We start from the raw sequence: 27050 nt of genomic DNA on the forward strand, positions 1-27050 counted from the left end.
CTGTTATTCGCGTGAATGAACTATTTCCATACAATTTCAATCCGCGTATAAATTGTTGGGGATTTATTGTTTTTGTTTGAAACAGTTCAATCTATTTGGTACCTGTGAACAACAAATGAAGTTATTGAGTGTTTTCTGGTCTTAAAATGATAATCGGCCTTATCACGAATTCCATTCGTATCGGGATTTTCTACGATTCCAAAAAAAAAAAACAATCACAAAATCCGATCGTATTGGCGATTTAGTATAAATTTTGCATTACGAACGGATTCCGTGATTGTTTTTCGGGAATCGTAGCAAATTTGCGATACGAATGGAATTCGTATTAGGCCGAATATAAAGATCTATCGGTAAATATCATCATGTTGTTCTAATTTTGGTTAATACCGCATCTCGCAAAACAGTTGCCAACTTTTCTGAAGGCTGATTCCATGTTCTCACTCATAGAACCATTAACCCAGTATAGACAAAAAAAAAAGCCAAAGAAAGGAAAAAATTTCAAACAATCTGATTTTTGTCATACAGGTTGGTAAACAGGTGGTTTACAATCTGTGAAAAGTCCTGTCCCTCCGTCTGCTAGACCCGTTCTAGTCACAAAGGTCACAAAAACGGATTTTTCGTTTCTATCTCAAAAATAGTAGGATTTAAAAAAAAACATGTTCTTCAAATATGTAACTGAGTTGATCTTACATAATATTGTCCTTAGAAGATTTCTTGTATCATTTATCGTTTAGAAATTACAGTACTTAAAGTGTTCGTATCTCTGCCATTCGTATTCCCTTTTTCTGTATGGGAATAGATGCTGTGCAAAAAACTAGAACGGAGTTTTAGTCGCATTTTTTGTTGCTTTACGTTTTGTGGTTTCTGGATTATTTTACATGCTCTCTAATTTTCTTTTAGATGCCCAATAAGAAAGTTCTGTAAGAATTCATCGCCAAACGCAAAGATTTGTATGAAAAAAACGATAACGAATTTTTGATATAACGAATTGATAAAATCATTCGTTTAACTGAACCCCCACTGTAATTCAGAAATACCAAAGTTTTTTCCCGTACGTTCGATGGTACGGATAAAGCAGTAGCATAAAGCAGTGGCATAAGCCCCTGGTCAGAAAGCTTAAAATTAATCGGTTAAAATGGCTGGGTCATGTGGAGCATAATATGAGCACCAAAACGTCGAGTTTTCATGTCCAAACCCGATGGGCAACGTGGAAGAGGAAGCCCTCTTCTTAGGTGGCGCGCTCAATTGCAGAACAATATTAACTAACTTGATGTACACAACTGGAGGCAACTTGCTTGGGACCCACCTGGCTGGAGAAGCTTGTTGGTTGAGGTCGGATCTATCCTGGACTGTGAGCGCTACCTTAGTTAAGTAAGTAGGGGTATAGCCACGAAGTAAGCGGTAGAATCCTTGGCTTCAATTTCGAGTGACGAGGTGTTCCATGCAATGAGCTATAATCCTGATCGGCAACTTATTAAACTCTACATATGCTTTTAATTCGATGAATTTATTTAACCCTCACCCTGGAGTTGTGATAACCGTAGAATCAGGGTGATCTAAGTTGGACATTGAAGATTTAAGAAAACAAGAGATTTAAAAAAAAACATGTTCTTCAAATATGTAACTGAGTTGATCTTACATAATATTGTCCTTAGAAGATTTCTTGTATCATTTATCGTTTAGAAATTACAGTACTTAAAGTGTTCGTATCTCCGCCATTCGTATTCCCTTTTTCTGTATGGGAATAGATGCTGTGCAAAAAACTAGAACGGAGTTTTAGTCGCATTTTTTGTTGCTTTACGTTTTGTGGTTTGTGGATTATTTTACATGCTCTCTAATTTTCTTTTAGATGCCCAATAAGAAAGTTCTGTAAGAATTCATCGCGCAAACGCAAAGATTTGTATGAAAAAAACGTATTCGATAACGAATTTTTGATATAACGAATTGATAAAATCATTCGTTTAACTGAACCCCCACTGTAATTCAGAAATACCAAAGTTTTTTCCCGTAGGTTCGATGGTACGGATAAAGCAGTAGCATAAAGCAGTGGCATAAGCCCCTGGTCAGATAGCTTAAAATTAATCGGTTAAAATGGCTGGGTCATGTGGAGCATATGAGCACCAAAACGTCGAGTTTTCATGTCCAAACCCGATGGGCAACGTGGAAGAGGAAGCCCTCTTCTTAGGTGGCGCGCTCAATTGCAGAACAATATTAACTAACTTGATGTACACAACTGGAGGCAACTTGCTTGGGACCCACCTGGCTGGAGAAGCTTGTTGGTTGAGGTCGGATCCATCCTGGACTGTGAGCGCTACCTTAGTTAAGTAAGTAGGGGTATAGCCACGAAGTAAGCGGTAGAATCCTTGGCTTCAATTTCGAGTGACGAGGTGTTCCATGCAATGAGCTATAATCCTGATCGGCAACTTATTAAACTCTACATATGCTTTTAATTCGATGAATTTATTTAACCCTCACCCTGGAGTTGTGATAACCGTAGAATCAGGGTGATCTAAGTTGGACATTGAAGATTTAAGAAAACAAGAATTTGATTTTTATAGACTTTTACACTTTCTCCTTTATTGAATGATTCAATACAACTGATAACAATAATAATAATAATTATAAAATTAATCATAATAATATATTTAAAATATATATAATAATAATAATAGTTATGTATAAGAAAATTACAAAAAGAAAAAAAAAATAAACTTCACAATTTGTTTTTAATACAATGGAAATACTTAAATACTGATATTTCCAGTATAAAATGAAATTTTATAACAAAACAAAATAAATGTAATATACACAAATATGTATCAATATGTTTTAAAAATATATGTATATTATCTATATACATATATTTAAATAATATCAAAGTACATAATTATAATAATTAATTAATGTAATTTATAATTAATTACAAGCAATAAATTAAATTAAGTGGTAAGCATTTTTATTTATTTTCAAATGATTTCATCTTTTGTTATAGTATTGCAGGCATTTAATATTTAATATTTTCTATAATATATATATGTATATATTTAACCATAATAATAATTGAGAAGATGGCAAATAGAATCAAATAAGTTCAAATAAAAACCCCATTTTATTCATGCTGATTTTGCAGCTCTGAACTGTGAGACTCTAAAAACGTAAGCATCGACTTATTCGTTTCTGTTCGCCATTATCTCAATTACAAAAATAGAAAAAAGAAAAATACATATTTACGTATGTATATATGATTGTGTTTTTTTTTTGTGTACATGCGCGCGTGTTATTACAAATAATTAATATTTAAAACAATATATATGTATACTTATTATGATAGTTTAAATTAAAATTTAAAAAAATAATATAACAAAAGTTGAATTTTGATTGATACATTCACATTTATATAGTTTAATGTTAACATTTAAAGCGATTGCGGTTATATCACGAAAGAATTATTTAATGTTTATATATTGCGTGTGTTTTTTTTTTTTTTTTTTTGTTAATTATAATATTGGTTTAATTTGAAATGGCATCGTTGAAATTTTTATGGTACGTGTTTAACGAATCGAACTTTGAGCTTTCATTGAATTTTTTTTTTAATTTTTTTAAATATTTAATTCTTGTGTGGACTAATTTTTTTTGTTTTTCAAATTATTTTTTTTTTTATATATAGAAGATATATATTTTTTTATGATATTACGCACATTTTTTTTAAATCATTCTCATTATCATCGATATCTAGAGCATTTTCATTTGGTATGGTTTTTCCTTCGATATTTGGTAAGTATGGTTCGTAATCTAAGCCACGACGTTCGTAGAATAATAAATAAGCTGAACTAGGATCAATGTTTGGTTGTTTGGCAATTTCACGACATGAACTGTCATTGTAACAATACCAGGATCCATTTGGATTTGAGGCATATGAGATGTAGTGTCCACCATTAAGCATTCCGGAATGTGACTAAAAAAATATAAGAAAACAAATGTACATATAGGTTAGTGGAAAAGTTGTGTTAATAGAGAGATTTCTTTGAACGTAATATCCAGTCAATGAAAATCGATTCAAAATTGACTGGTAAAAAAATTTTAAAAGATTTAAAGCCAATAGATACGAAAATGTAAAAATTTCATGTAAAACTACCAACGAAACGGGGTTGTGTTGTTTTGTACTCAAATGTTTAGATTTCTGCAAGGTTTGATATCTTTTAAATTTACAACCGATCTTCATAAAAAAACCATAGTTGGATTTGAAAACGAATATACATATTTCTGAAAAGTTAAATACAAATAACATGTTCTACTTTAAGTAAATACATACATAGATACCTATGTTCGTTGAAGTGGGGAAATCTTGAAAAGAACAGTATTTTTGAAATTCTTATCATTTTATTAGTCTATTTTTTTTACAACATGTAAACAAGGGTGGTCTTTATATTATTATTTGGGTTTTTTTTTCGGAATTCGTTGGTGGGTAAATAGCGAAATGACTCTGGTCATTTGTGATATATTTTTACTCGAAATAAACATTTTTTTTCTGTACTACTCAAAAACTATATCTTGCCATATAAGCAGGGTAGCGTAGTTTTGAAAAAATTGAAAAAATGAACTGTGCCTCGACAGGAAAGCGGTAGGCAACCCATATGCTAACTGTTTTTTTTAGACACAACCTTTAGGAACTCAACTGGTATAACGATGAGGGACGGTCGTCCTACTATAATACCTCTAACGAACAATTTTGAACATGGCTTAAAAGGTCAGGAAACGATTATTTAAATCCATTGACTAATTAGTCGTAAAAAAAATTTGGTTAACTGTAAATAAAAACTGTTAACTGTAAATAAAAAATTTACGTATACACCACAGTGACACATTTACATAACATATTCGATACTTTTAAACACACATTCGCTGTATTCATTTTTACTGTTTTTCAAATCACTGTAATATTTCGTAGTATCACGTGGCACTATGGTTGGTGCAATGGACTATGGAGCTAAAGGTCTGGGTTCTATTCCCACTCTCCACCACCTAAAAATAATTTTTTTCAGGAGGAATTGACAAAGCCTTCAAGAGTATCATTGTCTTGAAAAAGTGACTCTCTGCATAGCCGGATTCGGATTCGGCGGTGAATTGTAGGGCCCTTTCATTATTTAATTACACGCGCACAAGAATGGTTGAGATAATAAATATTAACCGCTGAGGGGGCCAGAAAATTACCATATAGTTGGGTGAAAATATGAATTAATTTTATATTTAATTTATTGTTTTAATGGTCCCTCCATTGACTACTATACATCGACTGCTAGTCATGTGAATATTCCATACAAAAGTTTTAAAAAAAAATAGTTCGATACACAAGCGTCAAAGTAAAAAATCGGCTAAGTTCAAGTTTTGCTTGTATGTATCAATTGCTCTTATGTCAGTTCACGACTAGCAGTCCATGTATAGTATGTCAATGGGTCCCTCAATTCAATGCGTCGACCCAACCCTCCATCTGTTGCCTAGCAGCCAAATTATCAATATTCGTTGTCGATTTTTCGTTGATCTCCAAAGCTTTGAAGCCGTTTTTCTAAAAACTACAATCTTGCAGATTCGTGGTTTTGGCTTTGTGCCCACGATATATAATAATAAAACAAATACGTTTGGAAGAGTCAGAAATAAAAATTATCAAATAAATGTATCTATGGGAATTTCCTTGTTCTAAGAGCAAGTTAGTTGAGTTATTTTTATGGAAATCTTAGGGAACCGTTATTTGATTCGTTAAGAATTCTAAAACTTTTCTGGAGTGGCCACAAAAATCGATACGCCAATTCTGATTCTTTTCTCAAGTCCGATTTTTTTTTTAATAAACCTGCCTTTTAATACTTATGTCGTAAGTAAAACAAATTACAAGAAAAAACTTACCACAACAGCATACAATTTGTACTTCAAATCAAACGCATCAACACCTTCTTTCAGCTTATGATGATGGAAATCTTCAAATTCACCATCTATAATCGGTGTTTTTGTCAAACTAGATGATACCAAACGTCTTCGTCTTTCATTTCTTGCATTAGCTAATTTCTTCGGTGTGGCTATCGAATTATCTAAACTACTTCTAGTATTTCTTAGGACTACATTTTCGTTTATCACATCATTGCCGTATTCTTTTGTTGTTGTGTTCAACGTCGTCGTCGCACAATTATTTTTACTCATTATTTGTTCATTATTCATTTGAATTTCAGATTCAACTGCATCAAGATCATTACTCGATTCACTGCTACCTTGACGACTTGAAGTTGAATCTTCCTCAACAACAACATCATCATCGGCAAATGCATAATGATCCATTGCATTATTTTTCAAATCGAGTAATTCTTTGTGTCGTAATATGGTTTCTTGTGGAACTGAGGCCAAATACGGTGTCGGATCGAAATCATCGAATGGAAAATGAACGACTTTTTGAGATTTTACCCATTTGCCATTCACACAATTGAATCGTTTTAGATGAATAATCTAGAAAAAAAAAGAAGATAAATATATTTTACGGTTTTCAATTAAAATAAACAAACAAAATTCTTACTAAAATGGGTGGTAACTTCCAGATTTGTAGCTTCTTTGTTGCTCGTTTTTTACCCTTGCAATGACTGCAATGATAACCCTGCTCCAGTTCCTCTTTCGAGGTAAACGCTCTTAGACAATGATTTAAATCAACAGGCTCTGTTCGCTCTTTGCGACAAATTGCAAGCGACTCGTGATCTTCCCACAACTGCAATGAACAATTTCGTCAATAATCTCTGATTTAAAAAAGTATTTTATAAAAATCATACCCGTTCTCTAGTGCTCTGATAGCGTAAATGCAGCGCTGTGGGATCCCAGTCAATGGCAATGTTGATTTGATCGGGTTTCAAATCCATTGGTTTCTTTGGTTCCAGATTTGGCATCGATGAAAATTTTGTCATCAGTTTTGGCGTTGAAGCATTACCTAAGGCAAAAAATAACAACAAAATATTTCATAAGACCTTATAGAAATTTAGAAAAGCTTTGGCACATACTTGTAGCAGCACTAGAAGGAATCAAGGTACCTCGCAATAACAAATCATCATTGCACGGAATTTCACAGCCCCTGCAGAAGCTGGTCCAAGGACAAAGAGCGCACGTCAATCCATCACTTGTAACAGCTCTTAGTGTGAAGGGGAAATCATAGCCAAGACTGTCATCGCTTAAAAAATCATAAAGATATCAGAAGGATACTTTAAATTATCAAGCTCGAATTGTATATATGTACATATTGAAAAAGTGGCCATAATTTGTTTTTTTATTTAAACCGAAAGGTTTTAGAAGCGATTTCCGATTAACAAAAATGAATTTAGAAAACCTCGCACTGGGCGCCAAATATATATTTTTTTTTAAATTTCAATTATAGAGAATTTGTATGAGATTAAGCTCAACAAAACAAGGAGACTTCTTAAATTTTAAATATAATGAAAGTAATTTTAATTTACCAATCAGCAGCATGGTTTGATTGATCCGGTGCCAATGGCAATGGACTGAGTAGTCGGTTGACTTGCACCCAAACCGCACAATACAAATCCTTATTGGTCCCATTTTCACCACAAGGTATAAGCAATGGCACCCCAAACAAGCTGGGTCTTGTTTTGTGATACGACAAAAAGTACGTATCTTGTCTGGTGATCTTCCGATGTACAGCCATTAAATACTTCCCAACTTTATAATGTTGCGATGGCACTCTCGAGAATATTCCAGGTTTGGTTGAATTCATTTCGGAATTCAATGAATTGCTATCTTCATCGTCACAGCTATCACTGTTCGAGGCACCACGGCACGGACAATCACTTTTTGTTGGCTGGCTAATATCGATATCGGCAATGTCTACCGGTGATTTACCTATGCTACTGGCCTCATCCGAACTGCAGTTGTACGATGAGGTATTTTCGTTTAGTAGTTTGGAGGACGATACGCGTTTGCGTTGGCAATTTTTATGGGCAAATGTATTCTCGGGGCTAGTGCCTAGCTCAGGTGATTGCTGAAATATTTACAATTTTACAAATTTTTCTTCATAAAATTAGTTATTTTTGGAATTTGTGGAATTCAAATTGTTACTTTTTGGAATGATGAATGTGAGGTGAGAGTTAGGGAATATTAAAAACACTTTAACGCACTAGTTATAAACTACAACTATATAAGGAAGGTATAATTGTATAAAGTAAAAAGGTACAAAAAAAAAAATAGTAAATATACAAATTAAATTTAAATTACACACAATAACTGTGCAAAATCTACATAAATACAGCACCAAACAAAGCAATTAATTAATTAATTATTTATTTTTTGTTACAAATTTTAATTTCAAAAATACTAACTTTTCAAAAAATGGATAATTAAATTCAAAAGCTATTATAATTATGTATGGTAAAAAATTATACAGGTAATAATATTAAACTATATTTTATATAAATAATGTTTTAATTTTTTGCTCCATTTCCAAATTACTACAAATTTTTCAAATTTACGTGATCCAATCTAAAATTTTTTTAATTTTTTTTTAATTTTGATTGATAAAATATTAATTAGGGGAAATAATAATTAATCAATTTAGAAACAAAAAAAAAAAAAAACAAAACCAAATTTTTTAATTAAGATAAAAAAAACCAAAACCAATGGCATCATTTTTTAACAAAGCTGTATTTAATATTTAGAATGTACACAAGTCATCATCAGTCTTACAATTTTGGATAATCCTGATTATATTCACTTCTATTTGAATAAAATTGCTGTTGTTATCAAATTTTGATTGTCCCACAAAAAAAAAAAAACTTTTTATTGTAAATTATTGCTTTTGTTTTAATTTTGATAAAATCTATAAGGAGAAAAAAGTCAGGCTTAAAACAAAAATGGAATCTGTATTAAATTAACCGGATTTCTGCATGGTTTTTTACCTCTTCCAATAAGTGGACAACTCTTCTTAACTACTTGGACTTAAACAAACATCTACGGTGCAAAACGTATACACAAACAAAATTTTTGTCTTATCTTCTAATTTCAATAAAAATGCACATAAAATTAATAAGAAATCAATTCAAATTCCTCAAGTAATCATTTCATTCTTAGCAAACACACTTTAAAATTTTTTAAGAAAATTTTTATTAGAATAAAGTGAAGTTGATTTTGATTTTATCAGAACTTAAACGGATTCCATTTACTTTTATTAGAAATATTATTGTTTTAAGAAGATGTGATTTAATAGCATCATCACGATTCTAAGTGCTTTATTTTTCTCCGTGTAATGCTAACTAAAAATATGGATACTTAGAAAAGATTTAAGTTCAGAGGTAAGAGACCCATTGAATACTTTACTAACGTCCTTATTGAGATTGTAAGCTATCATTTTTTTATAATTAACGCGAACTCAGGGAGTCACGAATTTACTTTATATGGTGAGTTACAGCCCAGTCCGAGAGTTTAGGAAATAGCATGTAGGAGATAACGATGTACATACATTTAAATGTCTGGACACTGAAATGGGAAGTAAAATTAAAATTCTACATTCGTGTAGTTCTAATAAAAAAAGAATCTCTATACTTGATGGTTCGTCCGAAATTTTACTCAGGGGTGTAACGATGGGTATTTCTGGCTATTACGGAATATTGTTTCAGGTGAGAAATTCATGTGGCTATTTTGCTAGTGCACAGATTTCTAGAATATTCTAGTGAAACGTATGATTCTGAAATTGCCCAATTATTTTTCAGACTCTTTTCTGGATTTTTTCCACTTCAAAACTACTTTTAATTTATCGATCTTTTGTATGGAAACATTAAAAATTGAGTTGCGTCCGGTTAGCATAAAGATAGGGACTTGAAACTTTGGGAATATTTTTTTGTATTTATTGCGAAACTTTTGAGCCCGTATGTGCATTTAAACTCAGGTATTTTCAATATAAGGGACCCCCGTGTGCATAAACGTCTTTCTCTAACATTGATATTTGGGAAATTCTTCTGCGAAAAGCCTTGCCAAAAAACACACATAACATCAGTTTATTGATAATTGTAATAGATTAATATTTGTAATTTTTCTAGTTGTTCCGCGGGAAGATTTTGTCGCCTAACCTCATGTCAAGAATTTTTTTCCTACGTAACGGTTTTCTCTCTAAATGCTTATGTACATAGCTGTGTTCACTAAGGCGGTTGTTAGAGGTCGCCCATTAAATTGGTTTAAAATAATAATAAAAAAAAAAGTAAATCGCTTGATTTTGTCCTTTAGATGTATTTTTAGAAGCAAATCAGAATCGTTAGAGCTATATTTATTCTAATGACTTTTTAAAAATGTTTGTTTAAAAAAAGGACATTTTATCTATATTGGGGCTGCCTAAAAGCTAATGCAATAAAAACTTCGTTACATCGGTGTAGTTGCCTGGGATAACAAAAAAACGGTTTATGGGAGGTACCGTTATAGTGATTATTGAAAAATAAAACATTTTTATCATAGAAATAGACTTCTTATGAAAAAAATTTTCATCAAAATCCTAGGGAAAAAAGGAAAAACCTCTCTCGAGTCAAAATCCACTAGGTGGTTCACTGCAAAATTAGATTTAAAAAAAAGCAGTTCTATGGACGGTTTCGATAACAACAGTTACAAATGATAGCCAAAATCGTTTGAATCGTTTTTGAGAAAAATAAGCTTTTCCACTATTGTTGTATCATGGCAGGTACCATTCATTTTGATCCTTTGCAAACATTTTGATTTCTCGTTTAGATAATAACATAAAATTTTTAGCCGTGAAATTTGATTGAAATCGTGTCCATGGTTCAGTGGTTCAGACAGTAGGTTGAGAAAACTATGCACAAACACAGAATTGGAGGTCCACTTTTCTTCATTCTTTATAATTTTTCAACCTCTATTCGATTTTTTCTTATGAATACTAAGCTTACCCTAAAATACCTGCATCGCATTTATAAATTTAATTTAAAAAAAATGTGGGACAATCTATTAAACATTTTTTTTTTTTGTATTCACTTATTAATGGTAATTTTTCGTGAGTATCTATATATTAAATACATTAATGTTATATAGCCATACCTTGAAGCACAACAGATTCTGGGGCATGCACATGGTGTTTCCAAAGCACCGCCTTACCTTCGATGATCTACTATTGTCAACAACATCTGAAGTCGTTTCGGCATCATCGATTTGCAATTCTTCATCCAATGATGGCTGTCTAAAATGATGATGATTACTTCCAAGATTATGTAAATGATTTGATAATGTCGGCGGTATTGTTGTTGCTGTTGTAGCTATTGATGATGATGGCGTTGAAGTAATGGGTTGAGTTTGTTGTACTTGTGGAAGTACTTGTTGCAGTTGCTGCTGCAGCTGGTGTGTCGGTTGCTGGTAATTTGCCGTTGTGACCTCGGGTGCAACTAGTAGAGCTTTTTTAGTTTTTTTTTGTTTTTTTTACACAAAGAGAAATTTAAAGAAAAAAAAAATTCCAGTTAATTCTAATCGTTCTATAATTCTATATTCTAAACTACTTTCCCACGAACAAAAAATAAAGTAACAACAAATTACATAATACGAAAAAATAAAAACGAACGAAAAGAAGAAACAAAGGAAGAAGTAAAATGAAATGAGAAACATCTTTATATACCTGAGCTTCGTTGAATGTCTTTAAGACCTTTTTCAATATTAACACCAAGTGTTGAACTGGTTCTTGATCGCGTTTCATTGCAATCCTCTGGCAACTGATAGACATAAAGTTCGGTGGCACTTGATGACTTGATCTTTTGATCGTCAAATAATATTTGACGAATTTGGGAATTAGAAAGCTCACAAACGAGCATGAAGTATGGTTTAAGGTGGCACAAAGTTGATAAATTTTTCTTTAGATCCATGTACTTGGAGTCGGGATTTAAACGTAGTCCATATTTTATTGGAATGGCACCATCCAATGGAATTACTATAAAAAATTAAATAAAGTACATACACAAGTTCTATGTTGATATGTCTTTGATTTACCTAGCACTTCAAAGTACAAATAATTCTCAACTGGTAACGGTAAACTAAGCAAGCTAAATGGATCAAATCGAACTGATTCTCGTCCACAGCACAAACAGCTAACCTTTGACTTTAACTGACCATAAAACAAATCGGTAACAATACTTTGATTTCTCGAATGATGTTGCGACCAAGCTTCGAAAGCAACCACTTTGTCAGGTCGTCCGTCAGAATCTTTGAGTTCGCTATAGGGTTTCTCGGTAACCCTATTTAAGTCTTCGTGCAATGCATCCAGCATCCACTCAAGTAATTCTTGGGAATCATGCTGTCCACCACCAGCAAACTGAGGAGCATGTTTGGTAACACAGAACCGTAGTTTTAATGGTGCTACTGATCGAGTTGAAGCAGTCCAGATCTGAAATAAATAAACATGATGAGTGGATTTTGAAATGATTTGATACACAATAAAACTTTACCTCCTTAAGCAATTCTCCATAACGTGTTGCTAATTGACCCTTTGTGCCTAATTTATTTTGTTTATTCATCTCGAAAAGGTGCACATTCCTCCTAAAATACTGCGCCAATGGTTGTGTATTAAAGAGCACTTGCAAAGCGGCATTCATAAAACATGTATTTCCCAAATTGTGAAGGCCAGTTGCTCCAGGAGCATGCACCGAATGTATTGATGCTCGTGTAAGTCGTCTATCCATATGCGAGTTACCGTGAGTCAATGAAAGAGATCCCAATTCTTCGGGCCATGTAAGGTCCTTATTGCGAACTTCTAGTAGTATTTGATCGTTATCTCTTATTAGTAATTCTTTAAGAGTCATATTTTCCTCCTCGAGCATTATTGGATTATTATCCGCTGATGTACTTGCGATATGCCATAAACGAATATCTTCAGGTTTCCATCGCAATTGATCGCATAGAAATTCTCCAATTTGTTTTATTGTAGCCAGACGACTGAAAGCAGCCGTATAAGCTAAGTACTTTTTGGGTGGTTGAATTTCATTTGGAGTTGTAGACAAAGCAGCATATCCTCCTCCTGGAAATTTTCATTTCATTAAATCTGTATGGTGAGGAATATTTTTATTTTTTATCTTACCAGAAACAGCACCCCAATTTGAGACAGCTGGCGAGTTAAGTGGCATTTGTTGATGCATCAATATACGCAGATTCAAAGGATACAATTCAAGTTCGACTTCACCAGAATTAGGCGGTTGGATTACTTGTCGTGGCAGTGGTAAAATTTCTCCATACCAGCGTGTTAGAGCTTTCCACAATGACTTAGGAACTAATTCAAAATCATGATTCTGAACCAATGGCGTGTCGCGCTTCAAATGACCACCCTCGCCAGTTAGAGTGCGAACACTTTTATAAGGATTAATAGTTATTAAATTCGTATTATCAATTGGACCTGGCCTTAAGCTAGAGTGTCGTCCATCAGATATGCCGCTGCTTCTTGAACCTTTAATTTTATTTTTATTTTCGATTATATCAAAAGTTTTTTTCTTCATTAAAATATGATATAGTCACCTAAACTAGTAGAATCTGCTGTTGTAACAATTTCTCCAACAGATTCTGATGAATGTGAGTTAAAACTTTCATCGCAAACCATAGCCTCATCAACACCAGACAAACCACCCTTGTGATTGATTCCATTGGCCATTGATTTTTTACAATAATAACAGGGAGTGGTAGAGAAATTTTGAGTATATTGTACCCACGAGACCCACCATTCTTTCGATATTAAATACCAAAATTGTCCAACACAATAGCCACGTTTTTCTTCTCGTGTTAGCCATCCTTTAACTAAAATGTTGAAAATAATATTTAAAAAAAATATTATTTCAATATTATATTAGTAAAATGAGTTTTTAAAAAATTCTTACCAATATCATATTCCATGTGTTTGCATTGTGGTGACAATCCAAAAACTATATGACAAACTTCGAATGTTAAATCAAGGAATGGTTGAACAAGATCTAAGCTGCTCTCAACGTTCCACATCATAAAGTCTTCTTGAGTAAGGCTGATAGATTTTTCAAGGTTGATCTTGTCTTTTGGAGTATCGGGGACCTTTTTTATGAAGGAATTTAAAAAATAAAATTATTTACAATTTTGGTAAACAACAAAAGAAGCTTGGGGTGATTATTTTGCAGTGCTTTCTATATAAATCGCCACTTTACCTGAAAATACGTTCGACAGTTTCAACAAATAATTTATTTGGTTCGCCAAATTAATCAATTTATTTTTACACTGGTGGCTAAAACACTGAAGGTGCGATGAGGGACACCAGAAAATTTAAAAACTATTGTTGTAAAAACTGCTATCTCTACCAGATTCTATCAAGATTGATGTTATCAGAAGGTTTGATAATAGTTTAGCAAAAATGAACAGTTATAAAAACACCCTCTGAATGCAAAATCACTGTACGAAATTTAAAGTTTTTATGATAATTGAAATTGTTTCGATGAGTATGTACCTACTAAGTAATAGATATAACTTAATAACCATTGTTTTTTGTTTGAAAATGAAGGTTTATTTAATAAAAACTGTACGCTTTTTTTTTAGAGTATTGTCTATATACTTTTTATCATCTTTCTGGCAATTTATGGATTCCGTCCCAAAAGAACTGCTCAAATGATGAAACAAGCCAATTGCGGATACCCTGTTCTACAGTAAAGCTATTCAAGTGAGCGCGATTTGTATCGAACGAAACAAATGGTAGTCAGACGGGGCAAGGTCTGGACTATAAGGCGGTTGAGCCAAAACTTCAAACCCGCTGGTCGCAAATTCTGGCCGTTTTTCGGCGAAACGGACCAATTGTAAAGGTTCCCTGTGATCGTCTGACCTGATTTCAGTAGCTCATAATAGAGCACTCATTTTTTGACATTCTTTTGACATAAATCCTTTGGAAATTTAATTCCAACAATATTACTTACGACATATGGCGTAAAACGATGGAAATAAAGTTATACTTCCAATAGCTTCTAAATAAAAGTAAGAAGAGGGTTTAAAATTATCTGAGTTGGTTCCCGTAAATAAGGATGCATTGTTCCTAGAAAACTTGGCTGCTCTTTGATAAACTAACTACTAGCCCAGATAAAACACTGTACAATTTCTCCTAAAACAACAAAAATATTTCCTTCTTACATCAGATTGCTTTGTTGGTGGGATATTGGAAACATTTTTCCTTGCGAATGTAAGCAAATCGTTTATCACATCATTTTTGCTTATGACTTTGTAATTATTGGCATTGTGGTTCTCCTTTGCAACGAATATAAGAATATCAATCATTTGTATTGTTTCCTCGTAATTAAGTATTCCGTCTCGATCGATATCAAATATTTTAAAACAAACTGTAATGAAAAATAGATCAAAACTTATTCAAATCTTGCATCATTACCACTTACACTTGGAACGTTCCACATTTGGGCCTCGACATGCTGCCGACACACCACAACATAGTTCTTTAAAATCTATATGACCATCACGATTTTCATCGAATGCACTAAACATTCCAGCCAATGCTGTTTTAGGTATTGGAGGACTTATTAAAGGTCCCAATAGCTGCAGATCTAGTTGGCCAGTAATTGAAGTACTCTTCAATCGCCAAAATTCTTTTTCTAAATCTCCAATATCCTTCTCCTCAAGGTGGGTAACACCGGCAAGACTTTGATAGAATGTCGGTGTTTCCAATTCGGAAGTGAGATTTATACAGGTATCCGAAAGCAGCCATTTCGATAGTACACTTGAATTCCGATGACTTAGAATCCAATCACGAAATTGTTCAAAATTAACACGATCCGATTGAGCGAATAGTGAAATCGCTTCGTTTCCATGAAAATTTGTTGATTTTACATACTCTGATTTGAGCATATATGTTCCGGAATCATTGCAATAAAGATTCCATAAGAACCTATGAAAACAAAAATAATTTATTTAAATACAAATTTTAAAATAACAAAAACTTACCGAATTTTTTCTTCTTCAGTACCACGTGTGAGTAGTACCAGCCCACAGAAAACATCTTTAAATGATATTCCTTTTTGTGTTCCACCACAAGCTACGTAAAGTAATTCAGCAACGCTAAGTGGAATTCCCTCGCAAAGAACATCTTGTTGGAATGCATTTTGACTTAAGAATGTACTTCCTGGGCCAGCCGATTTTTTGAAAGCCTCTTTAATACGGCGAAATTCTGTATCAGTAACTGAAAGAAAAAAAATATATTTCATTTGTTAATAAAATGATTTATTGTTTATTTAAATTGCATTACAGAGAAGATAAATAGATAGCAGAATTAATCAAAGTATATTCGATTTTAAAAATTGATCAACAATTAATAAAAAAAAAATACTTAAAAAGCCTTTTTCTTTAATTGCAAGCAAAACTTTTGTTGTCAATAACAAAAAATATAACAATATAACAAAATCTGTGATAATTTTTTCATAAAGATAACTTTGTTTGTTTTACTTATGTATAATAAATCGATTTTCACGAATCAATGATAATGAATCATTGCATAGAAATTCCAGAGTCATTTTAGCTTTTGTTTCGGTGCAGTTTAAATGTGAATGCATTTGTGGCATGTTCAATAAAAGAGACATTATCTTGATTGTAATTATAAAGATTGGAAAGAATTTCATATAAAATGTAATTAGGTCATTGATTGACAAGATCTCAAAATTTGGAGTATAGGCATGATTCTATTGTATTGGAATATAGAAAATAGCCTTTTTCATTCAACACTGAAAAAATTGGTAAATAATTTCATACAGTAGCCGTGTCAATTTTTTGTAATATTTGATTTTAAACCAATTTTTGACGTTCCTTAGACCTTCACAAAAGCATCAAAAATTAACCATTATGAACCAGAGGAATGACACGCTTTCGTAAGCAAGGTGATACTAACTGCCTAAAAAACCTAGCTCAATTTTCTTTTTTAAACTTTCACATGAAATCAAAATTAAGATTTTGAGCAAAAATAATTCAAAATCTCACGGAAATGGGAAAACTTCCAAGATGTTTGAATTGAATTAATTAATGTTCTCATGTCACTTATAAGCTGAATGGTTAGTTCCACTAACCTACAGTGCTTTTCAACTTGATTCATTTGGGGAAATTTAGTGTTTGGAATACTTTCATACAGCTTTTTTGCCCCTCATCGATTTGGTACCAGCCCAGCTATTTTTTTTTTTTTTTTGTTCCTAGGAATTATTTAGTCTCAATCAGTCTTGTAATTGCTGCTCAATTTCAGATGAATCTCAGTTACATTAAGTTTTCGCATTAAGCTTTTTGTAACATTGTATGTATTTTTTTTTTTTTTGTTAGAAGTCTACACCCAGTTTGTATAAAACGACATGCATCTTAATAGTTTGAAATTTGCATAAAAAAAAAACTTCAGCATGTTTTGAGAGAAGTACAATATACACTTTTTGCTTGCTTAATGATTATATGCAGGTTTAGTTAGGGACAGTTGTTCTCATTCCCCAATGCATTTCGCAATAATTTCTCTCTGGGTGATTTTTATGATGACTTTTTTCGTTGAATTTAATTTTAATAATTATAGTGGAGTTATAGGTATGGAGACCTCGTTACCCTTACTTTTTACTGAAAAAAAGATTTGAATGTCATTTCATTAGAAATTTGTCAGCGCAAAAACCAAGAAAATTTTGTATCATTTTAAACCCTAGTTTACGGACATTTAAATGCTTTTAACATTTTTCTAAATATTCTTTTAACTTGACATAGATAGTCAGCGAACAAAATTAGTTTTTCTCAACATATTTTGTTTTTTTTTTTTTTTCATCAAAACAATTTAAGATAATTTTTTGGAATTTTTGGGATCATGCTCACTCCAATTCTTAAAATGGTCACCAAAGATTTTAACATAACACGTATTTAATTTGAATATGAATTAAAGAGATGATGCTTTACCATATGAACATGATAAGTATTAAATTAATCAAAAATAATTCTGGAATCGTTGATAACTCCGTGAGAGATCCATATAAAATTTTGATGACGAAAGCAACAGCAACAGTGTATTCCACAAAAATCACATGTAATATTGATCTTCCAGTGTGCTGCACTTGGATGTTTATGGCTGCTAGTCTTTTGGTAAATAGATCCCTGTACTGTCAATTTTGCAAATAATAAACAATTCGATGTGCATACAATTTTGGGCGCGAACCTAAAGTTTGGTTATTGCTTTATTTTACGTACCGAAAAATGGGTTAGTACTCATCATGTTCTCAATTCGGAGTACCAACAAAAATTCTTTCCTATCTTTCTATTCCTTTTAACTAGCGCTGTGCAATTAGCATTTAAAAGAACTAAAGTCTTTTAAAATTATGTACACATATTTTGCTATTCTGTAGACGTCCTGGCGATGGTGTACGAGCAGAGCACAAACACTTTTAACCTTATGAAGTTATCAATTATTTTTTCCAAGATTTTCATCGAAAAGGAATTTAAAGAGTCTGAAAGACTTTGCATGGGTTCTGTTTTTTGCCAATCTTAGAAATAAAAAATATAATATTTTGTCTTTTTTTTCAAAATTTGGAACTTAGGTCAAATGTAACTTCTTCTACTTTCACTAGGAAAGTATTTCATTTAAGTTCAGAATGTGAGCCAATTACTTCTAAAGAATGGTGAAGCTGAAATTTATGAATGATCGTCGTTAAATTTTATTCGCTTAACCATTGCAAAAGACTTTTGTCGGATAGTGAAAAATTGAACTCAGCTTTTTCTGATCGAGTAGTAAGTCTTCAAGTTTTAACAGTTGTAAGAAAATTAAGGTTGCTGGCGATGGTAATTATTATTATTATTGAACTGAATTTCACAAGTTTTATGTTAAAATTTTCCCGTCTTCCAGTTCTTTTTTTTTCTAAATTATTGTTTTATTTAGTTTTAAAATTTCCATTCTAGTAGGATATTAAACAACCTCAAAAAAAGTGGATTGCTTTCTATGCCGATTCATACAGGCTCTAAGTTGAGGAAGTTAAAGCTTGGTCAAAGCTGACAATTGAGGAACGGTTCATAGAATAATTTTATAAATATTATATTTCTCAAGCTTCATGTTTAAAACAACAGCATTTTTTGTCATAATCGATTTTCTTTTTTTCTTACTGTTTTTATTTCTTTAGTGAAAAAAAAACAACGAAAACTGTAAAGTCGAAAAAAATTCCACGTACTTCAACTTAAAATCAAAATGAAAAATAAGTACCTATAAACTATCTTATCTATCTGGACCGATACCAACTTAGTTTATTTTTTTTTTTTTGTGAACCTACGCCCCACCATTCAATTAGAAACAAAAAGTCTTAAATATTTTTTTTGCCACTTAAAGTGTAATTGGTTTCGTCTAGCTAGCAAAAATTGTATAATATAAAACCCGACAATCAATGAAAAAATCACATTCAACAATAAAAATCGAAAACAATTCTACTATAGCAGTTCTAAATAGATTTGTACAAAATATAGTTAAATAGGTATTTTTTGAATACAAAACCATTGCTGGATCAGGAATGCAAAATATAAAAAACAAAACAAACTTATAAAAATCAAAAGAAACCCAAAGACTTATTTAAAGACTAATATTCAATAAACAAAACAATGTGTTTGAAAATTTGGAGTTCCAAAAGGCGTAAATTAAGTATAATCAACCTGTCACTTTTAGGGCCAATTTTTCAATAGTCAGTTAAACAGTCAGTTAGTACTTATTCCTCAGGTAGCAAAAAAATCCATTTTTTTCAACAGTCAAATAAAGCTTATTCCTAGGAATAAGACTATTTGCTTCTTTCAGAGACGAATAAAAATTATTCTAAAGAAGAATCTCAACAAAAATAATGTGTCAATTGTCAAAGCTGTTTTGAAAGAAATTTTGATAAAACAAAAACAATTATGAATAAAAATGACGTTTAATTTTGAAAATTTTTGAATTTGACATAGCTAATTGGGTGATTGAAAAATTCAATGTTGTTATCTAATTGTTTATGAGCGTAATAACTTTATTAGGTGGACAGTTAACTGATTGTTTATTAAAGTATTGAAAAATCGGCTCTTAATGTATTAATCCGACCCTGTATAACACGCAACAACAACAACAAACGGAAAAAAAAATATCTCTAGTATGATAACTATCTTGATATTGTTTCTTTTATGTATCGCTTGCAAATCCAATAATTAAAAAAAAAAAAACAACAACAATAAATAGTCAAATACTGTGCAATCTATTAAGCAAGAAGAAAAAAGCCATAAAGAAATAAAAAACAAAAACCCCAAACGTGATTCTGATTGCCATTTCAACAAAAATCAAAGTACAAAACAAAATAACGATATATTGTATGAAGCTATAATTTATTATTTGTAAATTGCTTCAAGTACATTTTCCGCCTATTCATCATGTGTGTGGCGTCTGGTCTGTCAACGGAACAACTATCAAAAGCAAAATACACAAACGAAAACGACAAAGAACCTTTTCTCTGACTTTGGAATTCAGAATTTGTAACTGTTGATTCTATTTTTTTTTTTTTTTTTTGTAATTATCTAACATTTCTTATCAAATTTAAATAAAATGTTCTTTTAATTATTTTCAATTATTATTTCGAGAATAGGACTCTTTTGCACCTGTATATTTGTTTATTTATTAAGATATCCGACACTTAAAAAATTCGACAAGGAGTGAATTTTTTTTTTTGTATATTGATTTAGAAATTTTAATAAACTTAGATCGGATCAGTTCACTGATCTTTGCTTGTTAGTTTAACCCCTTCTTGTTACTAAATAACTTGATATCGTTAATTTAAAATAGCTGATTTAGCCCTAGTTTGTTCACAGTCGATTATCTTTTAATCAATGATTATTCCATACAAAATTCCTTGATTAAAAGATAATCGAGTGTGAACAAACCGGCCCTTAATCGTAAACTTTCTTTCACAAATACAATTTCAAAGTTTTAATCAAAATCAGGGGGTACATTCTATAAAAAACGAAACGAAACCGATCGTTCGTTTTTGAAAAACGAAAGAAAATTTTCGACATATACAGAACAAATTCTTTCGTTTTTCAAGTTGTATGAATCAAACCTTTCGCACACACGAAAACTTTTGTTCGTTTTCGCCATACAGAATCTCACCCCAGTTCTTAATATCATTTGATTTCGACATATCATAAACGTTTAAGCAAAGTATCCATAGATGTAAAAGTTAGCGTAAGATTCAATGATCGATTTTAAATGACCGTGAACGTCCGGCAACTGGGTCCGCAGGCGTAACCTTTTATCCTATAAGGATAATTTGCGACAAGAATGTGTTGCCAAAAACTGAAAAAGTCTTTCTTTTATTTGTGCGCGAAGTATGAAGAGCTCTCATTATGCAAAAAGATTCCCAGCGGATAAAATGTATTTCTTGCTATTTGCACATAACGAAAAATTGTACTGTAAGGATGTAATTATCATTTTTTTATCGGTTTCAACGTTGAAAGCTATTTGAAAGCATTCAGAAGATTCTTGAGATTGTTTTAATGGCACAAAAATCAAGCAGATAACAATTTAACATGAAAAAGAATTTTAAAAAACCCGAATTAATAAACTCGGATATTAAATATTATTCTTTGTAGGCTGCAGGTTCAATTTTCTTTAATTTTGTCGGCATTTTGAGTGTGCTTACACTCTTGTTCTGAAAAAACGTAAAAATATCGTCAACTGATCACAAAACGCTGATTCTGCAATAATATCGAGTATTTTTACTGAATTTGAAGTTGTTTTGAAAAATAAAAATAAAAAAATAATTTTTGTATGTAACCGTTTGTTATTAATGCACAAATTTATTTGTACTTCAAGAGGAACTCACAAACAATTATTGTCAATTAATAGTAGATCAAAACGAAACATTAAACGGAAGCAATCTGTTAAGCATTTGATGCAAACTGCTTATTTGTTCATGAAATTTCTGCGGCAGTTTTGTTATAAAGTTTTGCAAAAGAGATAAACCCTTTAATGATATTTAGGATTCAGTGTCCGACGAGTGACAATTAAAAGCCCCAGCACACTACATACTTTTTACCGGCCGACAGTTTTTTTCGTCTATTAATTATGTATACAAATGTACGAAAGTCCGCACACTACAACAATTAAGTAACGGCTCATCAAAAAGTTTTAATGACCAACAAAAAAAAAATTTCTTCTGCTACGTATTTAGCTTCAAACTAAAAAAAAAACATTCGAACCTCAAATAATCTTTATTATAAATTAAGTGCGGGAGGCACCCGCAGAATCTATCGGAATTCACATTTAATAAAAGGATGTTTCTAATTGGCCCAATTTGTCGAAATTAGATTCTCCAATGCTGTTTTGCCACGGAGTCCTCTTTCGCCTCAACTTTCCACATAAGAGAGATGTTTTATGTTTGTTGTGCCCATGTGAGTTCTCATTAAATTATTTTTATTATTCGCATTTAAATATCTCAATAAGAATTTTCGATACTATACAATCAGACCAAATTACACTTCGTCCTTGAAACCCTTTTCTACCAATATGGAACATAGCTAACTACTTCATAATTTTCTTTATTTGTTAATCTAAAGTAAAGTGCTTTAACTACTTATTTTGTTACTAAAAAATGGTACTCATACACCACAGTGACAGCACCGTTTAATTTGATTGATAAGTGTTTGGCTTTTTAAAATGATAAATCGTCAAATCAAAAAGTTTAATTTCAAATTTTGTATGATATTTATCATCAACATCGGAATATGAAATAGCCGAAGTGTCCAACTGATAGCTACTAAGTATTAAACTAGTAGCTGATCAGGCTAATGGATAGAGCAAACAACAAACATTAGGCTTAACAAAAAATCTTGAATTATGGACAACTTTTAATTTTTTTTCTTCAATATTTGAAAAAGAATAGAATATAATTAATTTTTTTCTTAGCTTTATCAACAATTGCAAATAAACATCGTCACCAACAAGGCTAAGAACAAAAATGAATTGAAGTTCTTCTTTAAAGTATATTCTCAATTCCGATAAAAGTGAAAAGGCTCGATATGTTTAGCTAAGGAATCTAAAACTATAAATATTCACTATGATATGTTTTATGTTTAAACGTTTTTGAAATGTTTTTAAGACATACTTTTTAAAAATTTAACTAATATTTGGTTTTAGTGAAAACTCTAAAGGATTAAAATAATTCATTTTTCAAGTCAAACTATTAGACAAAGAATATCAATACAAAAAAAGGATTATTCCTACAAATATGCTCTAAGAGCCGTTTGCTCAATCAAAACTTAAGCATTTATGTTCAACATAAATCCTTATGCCGACTTTTGACGAGTCGATTTTTGCCGTGCGCCGAAGATTTTCGACCCGTGTGAACGTAAGTCGCAGGTGACTAAAGTGACTATACCCATATAAAAATCCTAGTCGACCGACATATCGTGCGGCTAAAATCAACTCGTAAAAAGTCGGCATTATGTGACAGTTTGCGCAGAGGAAAAAGTAGAGAATAAGAGTTTATGTTCAACTTAAATTTTTTAGGTTTCGTTTCAGCAAATGGCTCCAACTGAGTTTTAACTTCCTATTGAAAAACCAGTATCTATTTTGTATACGCGTGCGCCCTTTATATTTTCCTAACACAATACGCCCCTGTAAAGAAGTAAAGAGAGAGGGAGAGTATATCTTCACAACAACAACAACTGTGGGTAGAACAGGTTCATTTTGATATTACATATTTGTTTAGTAATTATTACAACTTCATTATATACGTGCGTCGTGTGTTCTTATGAAAAAGCTTTGCGATCAAAACGGAAATGAAAATGAGAGAAAAAGCAACAACTAGGTATACTAAAGAAACTGAGAAAATAATAATAATAAAAATAAAGAAAAAAAAAAAACAACTCTTGTCAACAAATCACCACACACAACCTGTTTGCAAGAATTTACACTATCAAGTGTATGGGACTGGGAGACTGGGACATAGAAAAAAAAAAACTTCCAAAAGCACCATACACAAAAACCAAGACAATGACAAAAATGACGACGATGAGGAAACAAACAAATGTTTACCTCCTATTCGCATGTAGGTTTGTCGATTTGATTTAAACCTGGATAAGCTTTAAAACTTATGACCAACCGATCACCTACTTTTTGGATAAGGCCTGTCTTTCCATCAAAATCACATAGCCTTCTGAATATTTCTATGATAAGATTACAAAAAATGCTATATTTTTGTATTTCTTTTAAATTTTTTTATCAGCTGGGAAAACAACCCACAAAAGAGACCCAATTTATAAAAATTATAAAAGCAATTAAATAATAAAAAAATAACAACAACAAAAAAAAAGAGAATTTTTTTTTTTCAATGCACACAAATGCTGCGCTGTGCAATTTCCCAGTTACAAATCGAAATCAAGTGGAATTTTCACTTTTACACACGTCCAAATGGAAAATTATAAAAATTATCGAATGAAGAAAAGTAAAAAGAAAAAAAAATAGCAAATAAAATTGTATAGTGTGTGATCCAGTTCCAGAGAACTGAGAAAAGCTAAAGCAGAGTTCGAGTAGGTAGTTCCAGAGAAGACAAGGGGAACCAACAAAAAAAAAAAACAAGTAAAATACTAAACTAATTGGAATCGGATGGGAAGACAGACGAAGACGACACAAACTACCTAATCTCTCTATCCAAGGGGCAATGTCGCAGTTATTAAATTGGCATAAATAAAGTGTGTTTTAAATCATGGACAAAATTCTAGAGGTATAAACTTTTACGATAGACTGCGTGACATTTTGAACAAAACAATAAATAATTTAGTTTCCTCTGTTGTCTGAACTTGTACGCATTATTATTGCTTTTTTCCATCATCAAAATACAAAAATTAAAAAAGAAAAAAAATCTTCTATTGAAAAGAAAGAAAACGAAAAAAAGTTCCCCCCCTTTGAACTTACCTCTTTTGATTGCATCTTCATAACTAATACACGATGGTTTAGATTCTTTTGCACCCATTTTTTTTTATTAATATTTTTGATTAATTTTAACTTATAAATGACATAATTATTGAATGTTTTTTTGTCGTTTGTGTTTTTTTATTGGCAATATATTTTTCATCACAATGGAAAAACAATTAAAAAAAGAAAAGAAAATTAACCTTTCTTCAAAACATTAGTCCTATGACTTCTCCCCTACACAAAAAATCACGAAATCTACCATGGTTCGTTTTTATTTTTTTGACAGAAAAGGAAAAAGTTTTTGGCTGAGGTGAAAATGGGAGTGCGGTGGGAGGAATGATTTAGGAAATGGAGATGGTGTAGAGGGTGATACTTAAAAAGTGGGAGATAATTTATATCGATACCTTCCCGTAAGAATGTATTAAGCCTGGTACGCTGCTCGCGCTAAATTTTAGCTCCCATACAAATTATCGAAAAATTTTATCTAAGCTAAAATGGATCCCATACAAATTATCGATAACTTGTATGGGAATTTTATCTCAGCTAAAATTTAGCGCGAGCAGCGTACCAGGCTTTAAGCGACATTATTTTCGAAAATGGCTTTTTGATATTGAAATATACTAGGGGTATTCACGATCCGATGCAACTGGTCTAGTATCATTGCAAAAGTGCAAAAGTGTAAAATCTTGCAACACTACAACAACAAAATATATGGATTGAAATTTTACAATGGTCTTGCACTTTTGCTATACCCTAAGGCCCATTTCACACATCGCCAAGAACCGTCTATCCGGCCCGGATACACGGTTTTGTCAAAAAATGAGTATCCTTTCACACACACCCGGCAGCCGGTCGGTTGCAGCTGCAGCAGAAACAAGAATTTTTCTTGTAGGTTTCACTTCGACTTGATGTTGATATACCTAAACAGAAAAAAAAACAACCCCTTCCTTACCTCACAATATAAAAACACAAAACAACCCTATCTTACCTCACAATACGAACTGACATCAAAATATAAAAAAAAAAACAAAACAACCCCTTTCTTGACTACAGCACATGAGAAGGAAACCAGAACGGCAGCTAAGTTGAAGCAAAGACAAGAGAAATATATATTTCTTCTGTCTCTGGTTGTAGTAAGCGCATTTGGTTTCATTTCGGCAGCCGAACCGTGTACACGGTTTCGGTTTCGGTTTCTACGTGTGAAGGCGCCCATAAGATTGTGTATCCTAGCAACCGTGTATCCGGGCCGTTTATCCGGTTCTCGGCGATGTGTGAAATGGGCCTAACCCTATTGCAAAATAAAAATACAATGGAGTAAAATTATTTTTGACATGATAAACAGTTTGTCTTTTTTATCCTGTTTATAATGGTTGTCGCTACTCATGTCCCGTAATTTAGTTTCTTTTGATGTAAAATAATTACTGAAAATTAATTAACCCGAACAAAACAAAGAATTAAATTATAAAAAATGGAAAAAAAGAAGAAGCAACGGTGGAGGAAAAAAACATCATTCATGCTTCAAGCCTGGTACGCTGCTCGCGCTAAATTTTTAGCCGAGATAAAATTCCCATACAAGTTATCGATAACTTGTATGGGATCCATTTTATCTCGGCTAAAATTTTTCGATAATTTGTATGGGAGCTAAAATTTAGCGCGAGCAGCGTACCAGGCTTCAATATTTACTATAGATAAGAAGAGGGGCGTTCACGATCTATTGTAAAAAAATAAAATTTTACATTTTTACTAGGCCTGTTGCACCAGATCGTGAATACCCCTACTATAAGTTGAGCGCCACGTTTTGGTACCACCCAGCGATGCCAACTGAGGCATAATTATGCCTTTTAGGCATAATTTTCCAATTTTCCATTCATCTTTAATATTCGAGCATGGTCTACTGGTAAAGCCTGGTATGCTGCTCGCGCTAAATTTTAGCCGAGATAAAATTCCCATACAAGTTATCGATAATTGGTATGGGATCCATTTTAGCTCGGCTAAAATTTTTCGATAATTTGTATGGGAGCTAAAATTTATCTCGAACAGCGTACCAGGCTTTAGATAAAATTTTTCGATAATTTGTATGGGAGCTAAAATTTAGCGCGAGCAGCGTACCAGGCTT

The 27050-nt window shown here is 32.1% G+C and overlaps 2 protein-coding genes across 5 annotated transcripts in view; one reads left to right on the plus strand and one right to left on the minus strand.

Moving 5' to 3' along the window:
- The window catches only part of LOC129910916 (DDB1- and CUL4-associated factor 8), a 144958-nt gene that overhangs the window by 99912 nt on the left and 17996 nt on the right, over positions 1-27050 (plus strand). The gene's annotated exons all lie outside the window — the stretch shown is intronic.
- LOC129910912 (ubiquitin carboxyl-terminal hydrolase 32) lies at positions 3470-25184 on the minus strand. Of its 4 annotated transcripts, none has more exons than XM_055988511.1 (17): positions 24935-25184; positions 15964-16198; positions 15402-15907; positions 15142-15347; positions 13878-14064; positions 13522-13797; positions 13091-13453; positions 12462-13030; positions 12007-12400; positions 11639-11947; positions 11128-11411; positions 7479-8020; positions 7029-7195; positions 6804-6958; positions 6557-6742; positions 5899-6489; positions 3470-3955 (listed from the first exon to the last, which is right to left on the minus strand). In XM_055988511.1, the coding sequence occupies exons 1-17, from the start codon at positions 24990-24992 to the stop codon at positions 3683-3685; spliced, it is 5301 nt and encodes a 1766-aa protein (XP_055844486.1). In that variant the 5' UTR covers positions 24993-25184; the 3' UTR covers positions 3470-3682. The 4 variants fall into 4 exon arrangements, with proteins under 4 accessions (XP_055844486.1, XP_055844484.1, XP_055844485.1 ...); XM_055988509.1 differs by having other exon boundaries at positions 11071-11411; XM_055988510.1 differs by having other exon boundaries at positions 11128-11420; positions 24935-25183.

Source organism: Episyrphus balteatus, chromosome 2, assembly GCF_945859705.1.
Source record: "Episyrphus balteatus chromosome 2, idEpiBalt1.1, whole genome shotgun sequence".
NCBI classification, from domain to species: domain Eukaryota; kingdom Metazoa; phylum Arthropoda; class Insecta; order Diptera; family Syrphidae; genus Episyrphus; species Episyrphus balteatus.